The 22841-nt window shown below is 38.8% G+C and overlaps 1 protein-coding gene and 1 pseudogene across 2 annotated transcripts in view; both read left to right on the top strand.

Annotated features, from left to right (window-relative positions):
* The window catches only part of LOC133775775 (cytochrome P450 2C16-like), a 33739-nt pseudogene extending 17752 nt beyond the window's left edge, over positions 1-15987 (top strand).
* A 1276-nt stretch (positions 15988-17263) lies between these two features.
* Positions 17264-22841, top strand: part of LOC133775878 (cytochrome P450 2C5) — a 101681-nt gene continuing 96103 nt past the window's right edge. Inside the window, exons 1-5 of one of the 2 annotated variants that reach the window (XM_062214373.1) lie at positions 17264-17497; positions 18786-18948; positions 19119-19268; positions 20501-20661; positions 21969-22145. In XM_062214373.1, the coding sequence (XP_062070357.1) occupies positions 17330-17497; positions 18786-18948; positions 19119-19268; positions 20501-20661; positions 21969-22145 (819 nt within the window). In that variant the 5' untranslated portion in view covers positions 17264-17329. The remainder of the gene's footprint in view (positions 17498-18785; positions 18949-19118; positions 19269-20500; positions 20662-21968; positions 22146-22841) is intronic. The other variant, XM_062214372.1, reaches the window with a different exon arrangement.

The raw sequence follows: 22841 nt of genomic DNA, 5'->3' as shown, positions 1-22841 counted from the left end.
ATTCCCTGAAATAGAGCAGACAAGTTCTTCATCAAGCACCAGCCTGAAGGCTGCAAGAGTCTGACAAGCATCCAGAGTCCTGAAATACTTTCCCCAGACAGATCCTTCAAGGTCCGTGATTTTCTTTTCCTGCAGGGACTGATTCCTGAACGTCCTGATCTAGCATGATTGTGACATTGCTCCAGAATTGCCATCATAGCAGTATCACTGCTCTATGATATGGAAAGTCTACCATTTTGCTATTGTTTCAGAGAATCTATTTTAATTATGATAGATTATGTGCTAGTATCCAGTGAATTCCCAAATCCACTTCCAGAGAAGGAAATGTTAGTATTAGTTTGTGAGCACACTGCTTGTCTTACTGATTCAAGAGAAATAATTGATGAACTTAGCATTCTCTCTGAAGGCAAGATTACTGAGCAATCTGAGTGTCTTTGTGTAGCAATTTCATGTTTTGAGAGGATTTAGTTTATTTTCAGGGTGTTCATTATATAAAAAGGACATAACATGGATCAATTCAATATTATAAAAACATCACTAATGTAATACTGATTTAGGGACTGACCAAATGCATATGTCCTTTTCAATGGCTTACTCTCTTCTAAAGCACAGGGTGTGAGAAACTCTGTACAATTAGTCCCTTAGTCCTGGCATCAGCACTACTCCTGTTCTTTCCTTCGTCTGTGGCCCTGTGAATGTCTCAGATCTATCTTCATGACCACAGCATCTCTTCACCTCATGCCTCCTGATTCATTCCTGTGTGTGTCCCAGTCCATCTTGCTGGTTGCCTCCCTTCTGGACACAGTAGTGCTGACCTCATCTTTTCTTAACAAATCCATTATCATCTAGGTTTTGCTGCCATATCAGCTTTCCACATATTTTACTTCTTAACGAATCTGCACATACTTTGATTACACACCAATTTTTGACAAAAGAAGAGATTAGAAGCTCTCAATTTGGACTCACTATATATTTCATGATATGCTCTGAACTTAGTCATAGATTTATTCATTAAGACTATCTTGTGGGGGCTGGCACTGTGGCCTAGTGGTAAAGCCACTGCCTGCAGTGCTGGCATCCCATATGGGTGCTAGTTCTAGTCCTGGCTGCTCCACTTCCAATCTAGATCCCTGCAGTAGCCTGGGAAAACAGGAGGAGATGGCCCAAGTCCTTGGGCCCCTGCACCCAAGTGAAAAGACCTGGAGGAAGCTCCTCTCCTGGCTTCAGATCAGCACAGTTCTGGCTGTTGTGGCTAATTAGAGAGTGAACCAGTGGATAGAGGACCTCTCTCTCTCTCTGCCTCTCCTTCTCTCTGGTATAACTCTAACTTTCAAATAGATAAAATGAATCTTAAAAAAAGATTTTGCTTGTGAATAAATAAAAGAAAGTGTAGTCAATACTGTCTTAAACAAATAGTGCTTCATTTACATCAAATAAAATGTGAATATTGTGGATTTAGTTTGATGTCCTGGCAAATTACATAAAATCACTCTTAGGAAACCCATTTGGAGTTCACTCTTGAAAGCTTGGTAACCACAGTGTTTGATTTGTTTGGAGCTGGGACTAAAACAATGAGCACAAAACTGAGATACTCCCTCCTGCTTCTGCTGAAGCACCCCGAGGTCGCAGGTACGACTCAGTGAGGAGCAAAGTGCATTCAGGAGAGAAGTTGGTGAGCTGTGGCTACTGTCCTCCCCCTGGGTTTTCTATAGAGGAGTCTCACTGTTTAAAAACTTCTGTGCCAACAACTGTACTCTGTCCAGTGTAGTGATCAGAATAAAACAGGCCAACATTGTACAACGCAGGAGGAGATCTGAGAGCAGTGTAGACAACATGGCAGGAGGAAGAGAAGTGATGTTCGGGGGCTGTGCTGGATCTCATGGGAGTGATGTGTGGCAGGCACAGCATTGCATTTTCTTTTCGTACAAAAAGACCCCACTGAGCAGTATGTATAGTCTTGAAGCTCCCTTTCCTCATTCTGACAATTCAGTGCTCTGATGCAGAGAAAGGACAAGGAAGCTTTTCTTACCGAAGCCCAACTTGAAGTTCAGTGAGGCTTCCTTAAGTATCTCCAGTCTGAGTAGCTTTCTGAAAGTTTAGATGCATAAGACAGGTATATCCTTTCAGTCAGAGGATGAACCCAAAATAATGTTATTACAACAGAAGTCTATTGTCCTAAAGCTGGCCTTGGATAAAACAAGATTGGGAGAGGTGGTGTAAATAATTTTATATTTCTAGCCGGCGCCGCGGCTCAATAGGCTAATGCTTCGCCTAGTGGCGCCGGCACACTGGCTTCTAGTCCCAGTCCGGTTGCCCCTCTTCCAGGCCAGCTCTCTGCTATGGCCAGGGAGTGCAGTGGAGGATGGCCCAAGTACTCCGGTCCTGCACCCCATGGGAGACCAGGAGAAGCACCTGGCTCCTCCCATCGGATCAGCGCGGTGCGCCGGCCGCAGCGCGCTACTGCAGCGGCCATTGGAGGGTGAACCAACAGCAAAAGGAAGACCTTTCTCTCTGTCTCTCTCTCTCACTGTCCACTCTGCCTGTCAAAAAAAATAAAAATAAAATAAATAATTTTATATTTCTTAGACAAATTCATTTGGGAAACTATCTGGAAGAAGTTTACTTTTGTAGGAGGTAAGATAACACACTTTTTCCCTTGTGCAAGCTCCCACTTAAAAGACAACTGAACAATTACAAATGTGAAATAGTGATTTAAAAGTAGAAGTGAGTGAGTACAGGAACCAGCTCATAACTCTCCAGTAAACGCCGGAAACTCCCAGAGCAGTTGCAGAGATGATCATTAGCTTGCAGAGAGGGAGAGGCTGAACCCAAGCATGGCAGTGGAAGGGTCATCAAGGAAGAGAAGCTAGCCTGTGTCCCTACATCTCCAAGGGTCAGGATTTGGAAATCCCAAGTGTCAAAGAGGGTAGAACAAGAGGCTGAGACATAGGGATGTCCCTGTCCCAGTTCCCCCCACAACTCCTCTTCTCAGCTAAGTGAATTTCCCCTCAGGAAAAGGGAGTTCAATTTCTGGGGACACCAAGCCTCAGAAGCCATGTATTCAGGGACAGAGGAATGAGGTTCAGGCTGCAAAGGGAGGTGTGGAAACTCCTGGAGTTCCAAGACCTTGAAATTCCTGAAATTCAGCAGCCCATTCAGTGGGCAATTAGCTCCAGTGAAAACCTCCATATTTTTGCCTTCTTAATAGAATATTGTTTCCAAGTATCCAACAAAGTAAATGAAATAAAAACATCCACACTATACACAACGTTATGAAGTTTCAGAACAGGAGACTAAAAGAGAGAATCATCATCCATTTAAGAGAGATATACAAAGTCATATTAAAAGGATTAGGACCTTGAACAGCATCAGAATTCTTAAGAATAACTATTATCTCATTATAGAAAAAGGATATCTTTAAACCTTTATGTTTGCAAAAAATTTATTTATCTCATTTTCTCAGAAAAACACTAGAGGAGGTTCTCCATCCAAATGTCAGAAACCATGTGACAAGTTGTAAGATCTAGGAATCATAACTCCATAGGATGGTAGTGTCAGGAAGTTGCTGATACAAGGCCCCGGAGATAACTACTGCAGAGTGGACCAGGTATGTTGAGGTGGAATCGTTCTTAGAGGAGGAGCACGGTGGGAGCAAGAGGCGCAGAATCACCACACAGATGCCGGGAGTCAGGTGAATGTAAGCCTAGGCAAGCAGCCTGCAGACTCATTTATTTCAGTTGGTACAGCAGCTTATATGACCAAGGCAGCCAATCTGGTCAAGGGGTAGTCTATGCCCTAACCAATCACAACCTGTTGCCATGCAGTTTCTGAAACTATCCAATCACAGCCTGCTGTCAGTCAGGCTCCATTTTCATGTGGTTTTCAAAACCATCCAATCACAGCCTGTCGCCAGGCAGACTCTGCTGTCATGTGGTTTCTGAAACCATCCAATCACAGCCTGTGCCAGGCAGTTTCTGTTGCCAGCGGCCATCTTGGCATGGCCTTCTCATTCCACCACACAGGTAGATTGGCATATGTGCATGAAGACATCTAAAACAAGAATGAAGTGTCAAATAGTTTTCAGTTTCCCAGTTACCAGAAAATTATTACTGGAATCCTAAACAAGTCTCCGACCATCAGGAAATAAATTTTACCAGGAGATGGAAAATTGTAAATTGAAAAATGGTGACAAAATTCCATCCAAGAAAGTAATAGAAAACAAACACAGAGAATTTTATCACCAGGAAATTATATTTTTGTGCTCATAAATGATGAAAAAATGGAATGTTGATATAACCAAAATGTGTGATCGAAATATATACTGCTAAATGGAGTGACTGATGTGTGTGTCTGTTTGTGGTCACGTGTGTATATATGGGATAGAGATAGAGATGAAAATTCTCATCTTTCTTACCAGAAAAATTTCAACATTATGTAAAAGAGAATAAGTAAGACATGCTCATTTTTATGAATTACAATTACAATTATGTATTATATAATATATATAATATTATGTATAATATTATATGTTATATAATTATATTCCATTTGTGAATGTAACTGGTAACATTTGTTTAGGCTCTTTTGCACTTTCTCAGTAATGTTTTGTTTCCAGCAGAGTGGTTTACAAATCATTTCTTAGCTTTTTATCTTGGATAATTAAACTTTTGTTTTTGTTAGAAATATTTTAAACTTTTTTTCCATTTTTAACATTATATATTGAAACATAACAGATTTTCTTTTATTTTTTTAAGATTTACTTTATTTATTTGAGAGGCATTGAGAGAGAGAGAGAGAGAGAGAGAGAGAGAGAGAACTTCTGTCTTTAGGTCCACTTCCCAAGTGGCAGCAAAGCCAGGGCTGTCCAGGCTGAAGTCAGTCCTCAGGATGTTCCTCTAGGTTTCCCACGTGGGTGCAGGAGACCAGGTACCTAGGTTAATGTATATTGACTATATTTTCCTCACTAAATGTACATATTATAATAAATACACATAGTTGGATTTGATGACTACTATAGTTTTGGACTTCAGAACTTTTATTCACAAGATTGTGTGCTGAATGAGGATGCTATTTCAATTTTTATAGAAACTGAAATTTATGTTTATTACAATGGCCTGTTTTATATTGATTCTAATTTATGCTGTAATAAACAGCTTCATTTTTTACTTTATAAGTGTCCAAATTTTTGAATAATATTTGTTGAAAATATCTTTTATATCTCCATTTATATTTTATAAACTGTAATACATGTATATATATATATATATTTCAATAAGTTTGTGGAAAATGAAAGCAAAACATAATGTATATTTTCCAGAAACATTTAAAAGACTCTCGTAGCTTCATATATTATTGTATATATGAAGTGTGTATATATCTGCTTTTATATTTGTATATTTATTTTTACATCAGTATGTATGTCCAATAACAAGTATTTTTTTTTCTCGACAATGACAATAGCACTCACACTAAGGAGTTACTGATGCAATAGTATTTTATATGGCCTATATTCAAATTTTTCTAGAGTATCTTTTGAAGTCTTTTAATAGTCATTTGCAATTCAGTATCCAGTCAAGGAACAAGCATACAATTTGATTATCTTGTCCCTTCAGTCTCCTGGAATCAAGAACACTTCCATTCCCTTTGTTTATTTCCTTCAAGATCTTGGCCTTTTTGAAGAATTTTGGAAAGGAATTTAAAGATATTTTCCAGACTGATTTTTTGTGGTTGTTTTTGAAATATTAGATTCCATTTATGATTATGCAAGTAAGCACATAGGTGCTGTGTATATTCCCTGAACCATAGTGGTGAGCTGAGCCACACCACAAATTAAGATTAAACTGTAATAAAGATCGCCCCCATTTTTAAAATGAAGAAAAACAAACTGTGTGACAATGATAAATAGTCACGAGTTTCTAATTGCTACTGAGCTTGCTTTCATTTTTTTTTAACTTTTATTTAATGAATATAAATTTCCAAAGTACAGCTTATGGATTACAATGGCTCCCCCTCCATGACTTCCCTCCCACCCGCAACCATCCCCTTTCCTGTTCCCTCTCCCCTTCCATTCACATCAAGATTCATTTTCAATTCTCTTTATATACAGAATATCAGTTTAGTATATATTAAGTAAAGATTTCAACAGTTTGCCCCCATGTCTGCTAGTACTGATAGAATCAAAAAGGGAAAAAACGATCCAACATGGGAAGCGGGATACACAGCAGGCTCATAGAATGGCAGATGTCCTAAATAGCACTCTGGCCTTGGAATCAGCCCTTAAGGCATTCAGATCTGGCTGAAGAGCCCATGAGAGTATTGTAGGCATGGAAAGCCAAGACACTCTGGAAAAAAAAAAAGAAGAAGAAGAAGAAGACCTAAATGAAAGATCTCTGTGAGTGAGATCCCAGTGGAAAGATCGAGGCCATCAAAGAAGGAGGTATCTTTCTCTGAAGGGAGGAGAGAACTTCCACTTTGACTATGGCCCTATGGAATGAGCTTGCTTTCATTTTAGAAGAGGTGATTTTTAAGCAGGTCAGATGTTTATTTCCATACATCCTGTGAACAGGTTTCTGGACCTTTCACAAACCAACTAACTTCTGTCTGAAACCACACATATGAGATGTGTGAAAACTGAAATGAAGGACAGCAGATGTGGCAGTAGGAACCACAGTCCAAGCTTGATGAGAACTGTCACAGTTTTTGGCACCCACCCACCCACATGCTCACATCAAAGATGCTGTCACAGGGCATTTAGCAAAATCACTGCCACTGCCATGAACTCATTTATGTTCTTTACTTGGCCTGTGTGGCTAGGGATGTCACTGATCTTCCTGGGATTTGGGCTTCCTCTTCCATTGATCAAAAATTGTCTTATGTGATTTCCACTGTTTATTTTTTCCAGCTCAATGACTTCTTTATAACTTGAATTATTTGTGTCTGTTTTATCCAGGGCACAAACATCATAACATCACTGACATCCTTGCTACGTGATGAAAAGGAATTACCTAACCCAAAGGTATTTGGCCCTGGATACTTTCTGGATGAGAGTGGCAACTTCAAGAAAATTCAATTTTTCTTCATATATGGTGATCAAATTTCATGTATTCCATATGTACAGATGTAAGAACATAATGATACTACCCACCCTATATTCTCCATTCCTCTCACACTCCCTCCCTCCCTCCTCCTTCCTTATTTTTTCTTTTAGTTTTTACAATGGCATAATTTCAGTTTGTTTTATACTCACAAATTTAACCCTCATCTAAATAAAGAATTCAACCAGTAGTAAGTAGAAAAAGCAGTTCCTCAAGAGTATCAACAAGAGCTATAGACAATAATCAAATCTCAAAATGTGAATTTTGAAAAAATGTAAATTTTGTTTCTATACATTACATTTTTATACCCTGTTAACACAAATCAGGGAAAACATATGGCATTTGTCTTTTTTGACTGGCATATTTCAAAAAGCATAATGGTTTGCAGTTGCAACCATTTTATTACAAAAGACATGATTTCATTCATTCTTTTTATTTTTTATTCATTTTTAAAATTTGTGTATTTATTTGAAAGTCAGAGTTATACACAGAGAGAAGGAGAGGCAGAGAGAGAGAGAGAGAGAGAGGTATTCCATCAGTTGGTTCACTACCCAATTGGCTGTAACAGCCAGAGCTGCGCCAATCTGAAGCCAGGAGCCAGGAAAGATCTGGCATTTTTCTCATGCACATTTTAGAATGTCTTCTTTATGCTTTATTTTTGGAAGCTTGACCAAAATGTGTCATGATTAAGATCATGACATCTTCTGATCATGTCTATTTGAGTTTTATGTGCTTCCTATACTAGGATGTCCCAATCTTTCTCCTATTTAAGAAAGTTTTCTGCTATGGGCCTTTTAATCCGTTCCCTCTTTCCACACCTTTTGGAACATTTAAGACACATATGTAGGGTTTTTTGAGAGTATCCCATACATCTTGAACACTATTTTCAGTTTTTTTCTAATTTCTTCCTCTTGATTTTTTTTTTTTTGGCCTCATCAAGATATTTCCAGAGATTTGTCTTCTAGCACAGAAATTATTTCTTCTGTCTCATCAAGTCTGTTGTTAAGGTTTCCATTGTATTTTTTATTTTACATATTGAATTCCTGTTTTCTATTATTTCAACTTGATTTTTCTTCAATATCTCTATCCTCTGGCAAAATTATTCATCCATGTCAAATATGAATTTCTTTAACTCATGAATTTACTTACTATTTTTGTGCAATCTTATGTTCATTATTTTGATTTCTTTACAGGAATTTCATCAAACTCTTCATCTTCACATTTTAATATTGAAGTATTGTTATGTTTTTTCAGAGTCATCTTGTCTTCCTTTTTCATGTTTCTCATATTCCTGTATTTATTTTTAGGCATTTGTGGTTATAATTGTGGTTTTTTTCCTCTGAGGAAAAGCAGAGTGAGAGAGAGGGAAAGATATATAGTCATGGAGAGAAAGAGAGACAGACAGCGAGAGAGAGAGAGAGAGAGAGAGAGATACTAATTTTCCTTTTGAATGTCCTCTTCACAAATGGCATGGAGAAGATACTCCATCTGAGGCTCCCATGTTTGTAGCAGGGGACTGAGCAATTTCATCATTTTGTGCTATTTTTCTAAGAATGTTATTATTATTATTATTTTCTAGGTATATAATTATTACTATTCCCTCAGATCCAGTGAACACACTGCCTCCATTAAGGGAATTTCGTAGGATCACTTCATGAGAACATCTGCTAACACCTACACTGATTTACACATTTGCTAATGCATATCAATGCTGCTTTAACCAAGTATTATCACTGTAAAGCAAAAATAAATATTTAAATATGACAATTTTGATCCATACTTTAGTCTCCATATTCTAAATTAAAAAACTAAATAATGCTAACCCTAGGGTCAGTTCTCTGTATTCTCTTCTTTTGTGCATCAAGCAGGTAAAAAATAAAAGAAAACAGAGTCCCAAGAGGTCACACCCATCTTCATGATGACAAGCAGAGAGAGGGATGAAGGGGAATAAGGTATAAAGCTATCTTGTCTGAGTATCATCAAGAGTTATTGGAGGTGTCAATTCCAAAGAGAGAAACTAATTTTACATATTTATCTGTTTGTTTGAAAGTCAGAATTACAGATACACTGAGAGAGGAAAATTGAGGGTTGAGAGAGAGAGAGACAGAGAGAGAGAGAGACAGAGAGAGACAGAGAGAGAGTTCTTCCACCCACTGGCTCACTTGCCACATGGCTGCAATGGCTAGGGTTTAGCTAGACTGAAGTCAAGAGCTTCATCTGGTTCTCCCACATGGGTGGCAGGGATCCAATCACTGGAGCCCTCTTTTCTTCATTTCATGATCTATTAGCAGGGACCTGGATTGAAAGTGGGACAGGAAACTGCATACAAACCAGTGTCCACATGGAATGCCAGGGTTACAAGCAGTGGCTTTACTTGCTACACCAATTGCTGGCCCCTAAAATAAACTATTCTTAGAGCAGTTCTAACCTACAGGGAAAGTTGAGAGGATCATCTTAAAAGAAGATGAGCATTAGCTTTTACAATTCATGCTCCTTCAAGGTGCTACTGTGAGCATAAAACTATAATATTGAATATTATTTTACATCTTATTTCCAATTTACAGTCAAGTATGCATATGCACTGCTGTACTGCTAATCATATGTTTTGAGTGCTATTTTCTGGAACAGATCAAAATCCATGAAAAGTGTATCATGGATCTCTGCACTAGATGGGGCTTTATGCAGGGACTTCATCCTGTTGGCAGTCTGTGCTTGTGAGAATTGCAGCAGAGGCTGACGATATTCCACGTAGATTTCACTGATGATAAGGGAGCATTTCTCAGTACTTCTGGATATCCGTGGTTGAAGTAGAGGGTGCTGTGATGATCTGAGTACTCACTTCTCTCTGCTTTAAGGCAGAATTCTTTTCGCAATGGTCATCACAGCAAGACAAGAAATCTGGCTTTAGCATTCCAACATTAGCTGCAGCATAATTAAAATTCACAATGAGGGTCGGAGCCATGGTTCAACAGGCTAATGCTCCGTCTTGCAGCGCCGGCACACCGGGTTCTAGTCCCGGTTGGGGCGCCGGATTCTGTCCCGGTTGCCCCTCTTCCAGGCCAGCTCTCTGCTATGGCCCGGGAGTGCAGTAGAGGATGGCCCAAGTGCTTGGGCCCTGCACCCCATGGGAGACCAGGAGAAGCACCTGGCTCCTGCCTTCAGATCAGCACGGTGCACTGGCCGTAGCATGCTGGCCGCGGCGGCCATTGGAGGGTGAACCAACGGCAAAAAGGAAGACCTTTCTCCCTGTCTCTCTCTCTCTCTCACTGTCCACTCTGCCTGTCAAAAATAAATAAATAAATAAAAATAAAAATAAATAAAAAAGAAGTGGAATTGATATTTTGGGATGCCAGGGTTTTGAACAGTCCTTGACTTGACAGTTAAATTACAGTGTATTTTTAATCTTCATACTATTTGTTGAACTCTTTATTTATTATAGACTTAATCTTATGATTATAAAGTTGACTGAACATAGATGTTTGTAAAAAATAAGAATGGGGTTAAAAGAGGGAGGAAGTACATTAATGAGAATGCAGGAAGAGTAGAGTGGGAAGAATCATTATGTTTCCAAATTTACATATATGAAATGCATGAAATTGTGTATTCCATTTATTAAAAAGTGCAAATAAAAATATAAGATTAAATATTTGTTTATTAAAAAAGAAAATTGGCCTGCGCCACGGCTCACTAGGCTAATCCTCCGCCTTGCGGCGCCGGCACACCAGGTTCTAGTCCCGGTTGGGGCGCCGGATTCTATCCGGTTGCCCCTCTTCCAGGCCAGCTCTCTGCTGTGGCCAGGGAGTGCAGTGGAGGATGGCCCAAGTGCTGGGCCCTGCACCCCATGGGAGACCAAGATAAGCACCTGGCTCCTGCCATCAGATCAGCGCGGTGCGCTGGCCGCAGCACGCCTACCACGGCAGCCATTGGAGGGTGAACCAACGGCAAAAAGGAAGACCTTTCTCTCTGTCTCTCTCTCACTGTCCACTCTGCCTGTCAAAAAGAAAAAAAGAAAGAAAAGAAAATTAACGAATGCACTTCATTATCAATTTACTTCAGAGATGTCACATTTGATAAAATCCAACACACATTCGTGGAAAAACTTCTCAGCAAACTAGAAATAGAGGGAGGACATTCTCAGTTCAGTAAAGAACAGACAGCAAATACTCAACAGCAAACATGATCATTAATGTGAGAAATTTGGAACTTTCTGGCTGAGGACATGAACAAGGCAGCATTCTCCTCTTGCCACTTCTATTTTGGCATCTTACTAAACATTCCATATAAGGTAATAACAAGAAAAGGAAATAAAATATACTGAAATGCAAGTAATAAGTAAAATAATCATTGTTTACAGATCATATGACGATGTAGAACATTTGAAAGATTTTTTTAAAAAGTTAAAAGCCAGAAAATCAAAATTGAAAAAGAAAATAACAAAAATCTCCCAGATCTAATAAGTAATTCTAGGAATGTTTCAGAGTGCAAGTTTAATATGAAGAATTCAATTTTTTTATGTTTAGTAGCAATGAACCATTGAGTTTTGAAATGAAAAACATAGTATCATTTACATTTAGTATCAACAAATATAAAATACTTTTGTATAAGTCTGACAAAATGTATACAATATCGTTTGAAGAAAATTGCAAATAGATAAAACACATAAATGGAGATATAGTGCACGTACATGAATATGAAGACTCATTGTTAAAATGCCAGTCTTTTGATTTGATCTTAGCCACAACACAAATCCAATCAAAACATAGGCATATTCGTTTTTTAAAGATATCCAACAGTGTGAATGTAAAGTGTAGATGGACAGCTTAAAAACTTCATAGCCAATACAGAAGGAACAAGTCAGATAACTGACCCTACTTTCCCTGCCTTCAAGCATTTTTATAAATCTACAGTATTTAAAACAGTGTGGTATTAGTGTAAAATAAATTACTGGAGCATAATAGATAGTCAGAAATAGATCCAGAGAAATATACTCAACTGCTTTTTGAATAAGAGCAAAGGCAGCTCTGAGCAGAAAATATAGCCAATTCAAAATTCAAAAGTACTCCTGGAACAACTAAAAACTCATAGGCCAAAAAGGAATAGGAAAGAAAAACAAAAGAATACAGATATTGACCTCTTATTTCACAAAGTTAATTCAAAATAGGGCACAAAAATAATGTAAAAAACAAATATAATACTATTATACATAACAGAAAAAAATCTAGGTGACTTTGGTCTGCTAATAGTTTTGTAATGCAATACCAAAAGCACCTTCTGTGCAAAGAAGAATTTAGTAATTGAACTTCATAAAAATGAAAAATTTCTACTTTGCAAAGGACAATATCAAGTAATGAGGAGAAAAATCATGGAGTGAGAAATATTTACAAAAATCTGATAATAAATTAAAATAGTCAAAGAACTCTTAAAACTCAGCTGTGTGAAATGTATAGCATGAATAAAATATTCAAACAGATACTTCATTCAAGAAGACAAATAGCAAAAAAAGCCATGTTAAAAATGCTCAATGTCATATGTCTTTAGGATACTGGAAACAAAAACAATAAAGAGAAGATACCACAGAGCTATGCAATGTACTTTAATACAAAAGATGTATAAAACAAAGATTGAGAAGGATGTGGAGCCATGAGGATATGTGGCATTGGTAGTGGAAATGCAAAAGGTACCAACATTTGCAAGACAGTTTGACATTTTTTTTTGACAGGCAGAGTGGACAGTGAGAGAGAGAGAGACAGAGAGAAAGGTCTTCCTTTTTGCCGTTGGTTCACCCTCCAATGGCCGCCGCAGTTGGCGCGCTGCGGCTGGCGCACCGTGCTGATCCGAAGGCAGGAGCCAGGTGCTTCTCCTGGTCTCCCATGGGGTGCATAGCCCAAGCACTTGGGCCATCCTCCACTGCACTCCCTGGCCACAGCAGAGAGCTGGCCTGGAAGAGGGGCAACCGGGACAGGATCGGTGCCCCGACCGGGACTAGAACCCGGTGTGCCGGTGCCGCAAGGCAGAGGATTAGCCTATTGAGCCTCGGCGCCAGCCAAGTTTGACATTTTCTTACAGAAGTAAATATGCATATCATGTTTTTCAGTTATCGTGCTCTTTGGTACATATCTAATGGAATGAAAACTCACGTCTACTGAAAAACTTGCACTAGAGTGTTTATAATAGCTTTATTCATCATTGAAACAGCTTTTATACATCATTGACCAAAATTGGAAGATAACAAGATGTGTTTAATAATTGAAATATTAAACAAATTATAGTACTCTGATATAATGGGATATTACTTAAATAATAATTAGTGTCAAAATAAATGAGATATTAAGCCATGAAAACATGGGAGAACTTTATGGACATTACTAAGTGAAAGTAACCATATGAAATCTATAGGCAATGACTCCTACATGAAACATTCTGGAAAAGGCAAAACATTGGTGACATGAAAAATATTATTTGGGGTAGCAATGTGGGTGAGGGTACAGATGAATAAGCGGAGATGGAGGATTTTAGGGCAATGAATTTATTCTGTATGATACCACAATTGTGCACATATCTCATTAAAATGGGTCAAATTGATAGAATGAACAACACAAGAGTGAATGTTACATAAAGTATGAACTCATGCTAATGTTGGTTCAATGCATGTAAGAAATCTTACAAATGCGAGTTATTGTAGGAAAGTCTGGGTGTGAGTGTGGGAAGTGTATGTGTGGTCACTGTCTATATTTTTTACTTAGTTTTAATGTGAAACTTAAGCTGCATTTTAGAAATAAATTCTAGAAATGAAATTCTTGTTCTGACAGTTTTAGCAAAGCTGAATTTGAATTATTCTACTATTGTAGCATATTCTACTATTGTAGGTTTAACAGTATTAATCACTTGAATATTTGAATTGAGATCAGAAATCAGTGTAATTGGATGTGTGAGAAGTCACTAAACAAATGTTGGAAATTGGGATTCTTTTTTTTTTTTTTTTGACAGGCAGAGTGGACAGTGAGAGAGAGAGACAGGGAGAAAGGTCTTCCTTTTTGCCGTTGGTTCACCCTCCAATGGCCACTGCGGCTGGCGCATCATGCCGATCCGAAGGCAGGAGCCAGGTGCTTCTCCTGGTCTCCCATGGGTGCAGGGCCCAAGGACTTGGGCCATCCTCCACTGCCTTCCCAGGCCATAACAGAGAGCTGGCCTGGAAGAGGGGCAACCAGGATAGAATCTGGCACCCCAACTGGGACTAGAACCTGGTGTGCCGGCACCGCAAGGCGGAGGATTAGCCTGTTAAGTCACAGTGCCGGCCGGAAATTTGGATTCTAAGACAAGGTCTTTTACTGATGCATTGGTGACACTATCTTTCACTGAGGTATCAAATACTCATTTCTAAACATAAAAGAATATTTGGGCTAGCTGATCTCAGAGATCACTTTTACCTTGGATAATGTATGAACATGGGGTTAGTGTTTGGTGTAGCACTTAATGTGACATCTGGGCCTCCTGCATTCCCTGGCAGGGCCTGAGTTTCAGTCTCAGTGCTGCTCTCCATTCCATTGTCCTGATAATGCACACCCTGAGAGGCAGCATGCACACCCTGAGAGGCAGCACGCTTGACACATATTGCTGGGGCCATGCTACCTATGTGGTTGACTTGTGTTGAGTTTCTGGTTCTCAGTTTTAGTCTGGCCAAGCACCAGTCAGTGTGGGCATCAGAGGAGTGAACCAGCAGATGGGAGGTCTCTCTGTCTCATCTTTCTTTCCCAGTCCATCTCTCTACTTTTCAAACAAATTACACAGAGTATTTTTTAAACACTATGTGCATATAAAAGTAAAGCCAGGACTTCAGCTCAAAGGAAAGGAGGAGAAGCAGAGCAGGGTCACTTATGTTCAAGGAGTAATGTGATTGCTGTACAGAGAGTGACAGAGCTCATTGAACCCAAAACAAATTGGTCTGGTTCTGTTAAGAGTTTAGAACTCTGTGAATTAAACAGAAAATTTCTTCTCTTCGCCCTGGATGTAGCATTCACCTAGAAGTGGAATTGTTCATGTTCTGAACTTTTTTAACCATTTTTAAATCAATTTTTGTGGTAATCATTAAATAAATCATGCTTATTTTGCAAGATATTGATTAGAGTGAGTTATGCAATAGTGAATCAAAGCACACTCTGAAAATATTCCTGAAAACAAGTGAAAGGAAAATCTTGCATTGAGGAAAAGAGCAAGACACGAGACAAATAGGTAGTTCACAAGTGTAGCATCAGAAGTTTGTGTGTATTTGGCCTTGGCACTGAATCTCCAAAGCCGAGTTTCTTCATCTCTCAAATGGAAATGATTTTACCTAAGGCAACAGTACCAGAATTCAATGAATTTTATGGGTGTGAAACTCTGTTAGTTGTCATAATCTCTATTCATGGCCAATCAAACATTCTCTAAGTTGTTCTCAACAAGACTTAATTTTACAAAAATGGCTTTGAAATAATAGCACTATCCAAATTACAGAAACATCTGATGATATGTAAAACATGCCTTTGTATAAGCATAGTCATTGGTGATCTAGTAACGTTTATCTTTCAGTGAGGTTTAGATTCTCATGAACACAGTGTCACCTCCTGTTCAGGTCAACAAGTTGTGGTTCTTTGAGCTGTGGGTTCATTGAATGACTTCCCTTCCTCTCCTCCTCTAGTGCATCTGCAAGAGCACTCTTTCTAATATTTCCCTCAATTTCTGCATTATGTCACTTTTCATTTCAGACCATGACAGACCCAAAGCAACAGAATCATCCTTGGCTGGAATTGAACATGAGGTGAGGGTAGTTTTAGTTTCCCCAGAGTTTCCCTCAAATGCTCTGAGATTGTCTCTTCTCTTGGTTGCACCAACCAAGTTTTCCTCAACAGTGACTTAAAGTGAAGAACCCTGTCTTTTTCTGTTCGTGTGAGCACATGTGGTTTTTTTATCCTTGAAATCAATTAAAGGAGCTCCTATTGAGTGGAATGACTGTTAATTGTGTTGTTTATTGAGAGTCACTAATATTTTAGGTTTCCTTTGTTTGTTGAAGTTGCTCTGGAGGCTGCCTGTGTGTAGGACATAGTACACAAGATGGGCATCAGATCTCATAGAAATCCCCCGGAACAGACACTGTGGTGTGATAGTTCAGCTGTTGCTTTTGACACAGCATTCAATGTCAGAAGCTTGGGTTTGATTCCTGGCTTCACTGTTTGAGTTCGTTTGTGCTAATGCTATACCTGGGGTCAGCAGATGATTTCTCAGCCTCTGGGACCCTTTCACCCATGTGGTAAACCTGGATTGACTTCTGCGTTTCTGATTTGACCTGTCTCAGCCTTTGCTGTTGTGGGAATTTGGGTGAGTGAACCAAGATGCAGGAAATTGATCTCTCACTCTGCATACTCTCTAACTTCTCTATCTCTCCCTCTCTCTCTCTCTCTTCTTTCCAAATAAAGAAAAAAAATGCTTTAAAAGCTATATTAAAATATATTTAAAAAACTCTCCAAAACCAGAATTAAACACAACACCCACATTCCTTCCTGTAACTTTTGAGCTCTGTAACCCTGACCAAGTTTTCTGTTTCTAGGAATTGCTACTTCTTTTTTTGAAAAGTAAGAATTAATATTCTCTGAATTCTAGTGGTTTTCTTTTAAAATTTAATGGTGAAAACTATGGCAATTTGTTTAGTTAGTGATTTGGTTATTTCTGGTCTTTCAATATTGGTGTTTTAGGTTACTATTAATGTTTAGTTATCTATAATACTATTAGAGTATATTAAATATTTGAATAGCTGATATTTGAGTACATAGTATCTTAATTTTTAACATAGCTTCAAGACACAATGACATATATTTTATATGCCTATACAAAACATTGATATACAAATCATAGCATATGTGATTTCTTTCAGAATTTCTTTCAGAATTTAGTGTAATTTCATTGTGTCATAATTAACTCTCTATCACGGTTGCATATTGAAACAACCTGCTTTGTTTTTATTTTTTCCAACTACCAATACATGGGCACAACCCAGTACAATGAAATTACCATTTCCAGAATGAGCACAGGAAAGAACATGATGCAACTAAAGAATATCTTGTTTTCATCTCTGTCAAGGAGGCAAAGTCCACTCAGAAGAGAGGATAAAGTGCATCATTGCTTGACCCCTCAGAGAAGGATATTAGCAAGAGTGGTATAAAAACCTGTGCTTCCCAGCTCACAGTGAACCCAGGAAGAAGAGAATGGATCCAGTTGTGGTCCTGGTGTTGGGTCTCTGCTGTTTACTTCTCCTTGCACTCTGGAAGCAGAATTCCGGGAGAGGAAAGCTCCCTCCTGGCCCCACTCCTTTCCCAATCATTGGAAATATTCTCCAGATAGATGCTAAGGACATCAGTAAATCCCTAACTAAGGTAAGTATTCATTATGCTCCTCCTGTGGCATACAAAGGGAAAATAGATTGACTCTTTTTAAAATAAAATTTATCTCTGGATGCAGATTCTTATGACAGAGGATTATAAACCAAAATGCTCTCTGTAAGCTTTGATGCTTCTTCTACCAATTTCAGGAGTTGAGAAATATTTAGGTCCCTGTAGATAGAATCAAAATAACTAAGTGACAAGAATCAGGAGTACTGCTGACCTTTGATTTTCAGCCATTTGCCTGAAGGTCAGTGATAAGTGAAGTGCTTCTGATACAAATTTCATTCAATAAATCATCTATTATATATACATGTGGTTTCCTCCTGCCCACAACCCTCCATCTCCCGCTCCCTCTCCCATTCCGTTCAAATCAAGATTCATTTTCAATTATCTTTATATACAGAAGATCAATTTAGTGTATATTAAGTAAAGATTTCAACAGTTTGCACCCACACAGAATATACAGTGTAAAATACTGTTTGAGTGCTAGTTATGGCATTAATTCACATTGAACAACACATTAAGGACAGAGATCCTACATGAGGAGTAAGTGCACAGTGCCTCCTGTTGTTGATTTAACAAATTGACACTCTTATTTATGGCATCAGTAATCTCCCTTGGGTCTTGTCATGAGTTGCCAAGGCTATGGAAGTCTTTTGAGTTCGCCGATTTCGATCTTATTTAGACAAGGTCATAGTCAAAGAACAAGTCCCAGATATTCTAATAATTTAACAATTTGATTTTATATTAATTGTCTTTTTAATGCCAGAAGATTTCAAATTTTGCTGGGCATTAGACTTACTTGGGGTGACTTTAAAGAACATACATCACTAGTGTCATCATCACACTACTGAGTCAAGATCCTCATGAAAAGGGCTTGCCATGTGATCCTGAAGTCACCTGGGTATTGATTTAAAGTAACAGAGTTTGAATAGGCAGCAAATAGCTTCTAATTACTGGCTACAGGAAACTGGAGATTAATTTAGAATTCCAGTCCCAGCTTCTTTATTTATATAATAGTACAATTAAATTGTTGTATGCATTATTTGAGAATTCAATGTAAACTGCATAGCAACTACCTGGGCTATTCTATGGGTCATCATAGGTCATTCATAAGTGGCAGACATAACAATCACTATCATATTTAGTTATAAATAAAAATATTTGAATCCAAGGCAGAATAAAGAGATAACATAGACAATGCTAATTTCTGTCTGAATCAGACACACTCTGTGGATGACATGTGTTTTCTTTTTGTGATATTGGTTTCTCTTCCCAGTTCTCAGAACGCTATGGCCCCGTGTTCACTGTGTATCTGGGCATGAAGCCCACTGTGGTGCTGCACGGATACGAGGCAGTGAAGGAGGCCCTGGTTGATCTTGGAGAGGAGTTTGCTGGAAGAGGCAGTGTTCCTATGCTTGAAAAAGTTAGTAAGGGACTCGGTAAGTGTGTGTGTGTGTTAAACAGTGGAAATGAGATGGAGTGGTTAGAAAGCAGAGACTTGAAAATCTCCTCCGACAGAGCTTGGCCATCTGTGTGGCTGCCTCATGTCAGCTTCTTCCTACTTGCTGGGATCTCCCTCCCTCCTAGTTTCTGTTTCTCATTCTGGCAGGAATCGCTTTCAGCAATGCAAACACATGGAAGGAGATGCGGCGCTTCTCACTCATGACCCTGCGGAATTTCGGGATGGGGAAGAGGAGCATTGAGGACCGAGTTCAAGAGGAGGCCCGCTGCCTGGTGGAGGAGCTGAGAAAAACCAACGGTGGGTGACCTTTACCCCACATCCCTGACTCTTCACTGCTCCTTCTCTATGCTGCCCTGGGAAACCTGGCAGGGTGGGCAAGCCTGCATCCTGAGGCCTGGTTGCCTCTCCCATGGGGGGAGGGGAGGTTTGGAGCAGAGAAGTGGGGAGTTTGTGTGGATCTGTGCTATGTGTACAGCATGGTTCTGTGTCTGGTGTGAGTAGAAAAATTCACTTAATACTCTTCTGTCCCAAGTCGGTTTCTATAATTTGCAATCAGAAATTATGGATATAATTTTTGAGTGTATTTTCTGAAAGAATTGAAGAGCAGTATTTTCCCCATAGCCTGAATGCTTCTACCTATTGCAGAACACTTCATGGTGGAAACTGGGCAAACGCATATGGTGGCAATGACCCATCAGCCTCTAATGGGACAAGAACCGACCCTCAGGGGCGTTCACATCTGCAGGCTCAGCTTCACTGACATGTCTGAGGTTTCCCCAGGCCAGAGCCTAGTGCTGGACACCAGTGGTGCTGTGTGCAGTTTTGTCTCCCTAGGCATATCTGAACAAAGTTCCTGTCACTTACTATGCTCTGTCATCAATATTTTAAAAAATCGCTGTGCCTTGTTGTATATACTACCTTTATTGATTTTTATTTTGAGCAAATGTATCCTGTAGCATAATACACATATACTCTCCCATAAAATTATTTATTTAAAAGATTTCCGGAGTTTATAATAGCTCTTAATTTCATTTTCTGAAGTAGAGAGTGTCTCTTTTCTACTTTGCTTTTCTCCTTCTAGTCTTTAGAATGTGAGTCAGAATTTGTGATTATTATTTCTCTACATCCACGAAGTCTACTACTCCATGGTGCGTTGTTCACAGTGTGTCTGATTATCAGTCAGATAAAAATTGCCTTGTCTAATAATGCTCTCTTCTAAGCAAAGTGAAAAACTGAAAATCAGGTATTTTGTAAATAACACATAGGTACACACACAAATACCCAGGTCTCAAGGTTTTCCAAATTATCCTCTACCTCACTGGGGTAAAATAATAAGTCATCTAACAACTTAGATTTCTGTAAATGTTAAAAATATTTAAAACGTGTGACATAGAAACAACTAACTCAAGTCTCCTAATGTCCTGTACTCTATCATGTATTGCTTACAATTTCTAAATTACCATGGACAAAATTAACAAGCTTCATATCTATATTTTAATGGTATTTTAAAATTGTTTTCAATTCTTCAGCCTCACCCTGTGATCCCACCTTTATCCTGGGCTGTGCTCCCTGCAATGTGATCTGCTCCATTATTTTCCATAATCGCTTTGATTATAAAGATGAGGAGTTTCTTAAACTGATGGAAAAATTAAATGAAAATGTTAAGATTCTGAGCTCTCCTTGGATGCAGGTGAGAGTGAGATGTTTTTTTCCTGAGAAACCATTTGTGCTCCTTTATCTGACAGGTGCAAAATTCTACATGTACCAAGTTGTGATGAGAATGTTTAGACAGGCACAGTCTCAGCAGAGTTGATGTCAATGAATATTGTAAAATTGATGGAAACTTTTATTTACACACAGGAATATGAGTGTCCAAATACTGGATTAGTGTTTGTGTCCATTATCTTCTTGTCCTGTGATGTTTTTAAAATTTATTTAACAGGTAAAGTTTTAGACAGTGAGAGAGAGAGAGATAGAGAAAAAGGTCTTCCTTCCATTGATTCACTCCCCAAATGGCCGCTATGGCCGGCGCGCTGCGGCCAATCCGAAGCCAGGAGCCAGGTGCTTCTCCTGGTCTCCCATGCGGGTGCAGGGCCCAAGCACTTCGGCCATCCTCCACTGCCTTCCCAGGCCACAGCAGAGAGCTGGACTGGAAGAGGAGCAACCAGGACTAGAACCCGGGACCCACATGGGATGCCAGCACCGCAGGCAGAGGATTAGCTAATTGAGCCATAGCACTGGCCTCTTGTCCTGTGATTTTTCCACTAAACTCCAAGCCTTATTTTTACAAAGCCCACTTTGATGACTAGACAAAGAATATCTTTGTCAATCAATGAATATCCATGTCCTTTTATTCTTAATATATTTATTTATTAAAAGGCAGGATCAGAGAGAGAGAGAGAGAGAGAGAGAGAGGGAAAGGGAGACGGAAAGGGAGAGGGGAGGGAGAGGGAGAGGAAGAGAGGCAGAGAGAGAGAGAGAGAGAGAGAGAGAGAGAGAAATAGCTCTTCCATCTTCTGGTTCATGTTCTGAATGCTCCCAAAACCAGGATTAGGCCAGGCAGCTGCGAGGAACCAGGAACTTAAGTACTTGAGCCATCACAGATTGCCTCTCAGGCCCAGCAGCAGGAGGTGGAGTAGCTGGGACTCAATGGAGCACACAGTGTGGGATGCTGGCATTCACTGCAGTGAGTTTACCTGCTGGACCACAATGCTCAGATTTCCTATTATATTTCAATTTTGTAGCAAAGGATTTATGTAAAAAATAAGATTCATATAAAGAGGATTTTACACTATAAAAATTATGTATGAGTCTGGGAAATGACTTTCATCTTTGATTTTCTTGTCCAACTTCTCTCCCTGAATAGAACTACCGTATATTTACAAGAGAAGATTCCCCATGATGATGGACACCATATTTGTTCATATTTATAGCTATAACTCCTAAATAGGGTATATATGTATATATCATTCAACAAATTATTGTTTTCTGTTTTAGGTCTGCAATAATTTCCCTGCTCTTATTGATTACTTCCCAGGAATTCATAACACCTTACTAAATAATTCTGATTATGTGAAAAATTTTATTATGGAGAAAGTGAAAGAACACCAAAAATCCCTGGATGTTAACAGTCCTCGGGACTTTATCGATTGTTTCTTGATCAAAATGGAGAAGGTAAAATGTTTACAACAGTTATTTGATTTCCTGTGCATTTTGAGTTTTATTGATTAATTTCATATCTACAAGGGATGTTTAAATGGTCAGATAGATTGACAAGCACTTTACATATCATATAAATGAACTCCAACTATCATAAAAAATATTAGAGTATTCATATAAAGTTTGTTGAAATAAGGAATTAAAAGGTAAGTTTATTTGGTGTAAAAATGGAAGCTTCTGATTTTTTAAAATAATGTACATTTCCATAATTGTTTTGAAGACACATAATATAAAATCAAATTTTTAAATGATTAGAATATGTTGGACTTGTTCTTTTGATGAAAAGAATCTACCCAAGGAGGAACATAATGCACATCTCATGTGAAAATAAACAATTACAAACAACTAAAAATCACTGACTATCATGCTGTAATGTGAAATGACATCATCACTGAGCAAGTGTAAGGGAGAGTGGCACATAATTTAGCCTGGGAGGGATTTGTGCATATCCTGCACATTGAAGGAGGTCTTAGAAATCTGCAGTGAAGGACAGGAGAGAGAATTTCAGGTGGAGTGAATGGTGTGTGTGGAGGTGTTCAGTGTGCAGTGGGAAAGAATAGATGGAAGGAAGACAAAGACACAGTAAGTTGTGCAGAGGTGGAGAGAGAGGCTGGTGTCTAGGAGGCAACCTGCAGGTGTGGATCACATCAT

Source organism: Lepus europaeus, chromosome 17 (assembly GCF_033115175.1).
Source record: "Lepus europaeus isolate LE1 chromosome 17, mLepTim1.pri, whole genome shotgun sequence".
In the NCBI taxonomy this organism is placed as follows: Eukaryota; Metazoa; Chordata; class Mammalia; order Lagomorpha; family Leporidae; genus Lepus; species Lepus europaeus.
This window is presented reverse-complemented; position numbering and strand designations above follow the sequence as displayed.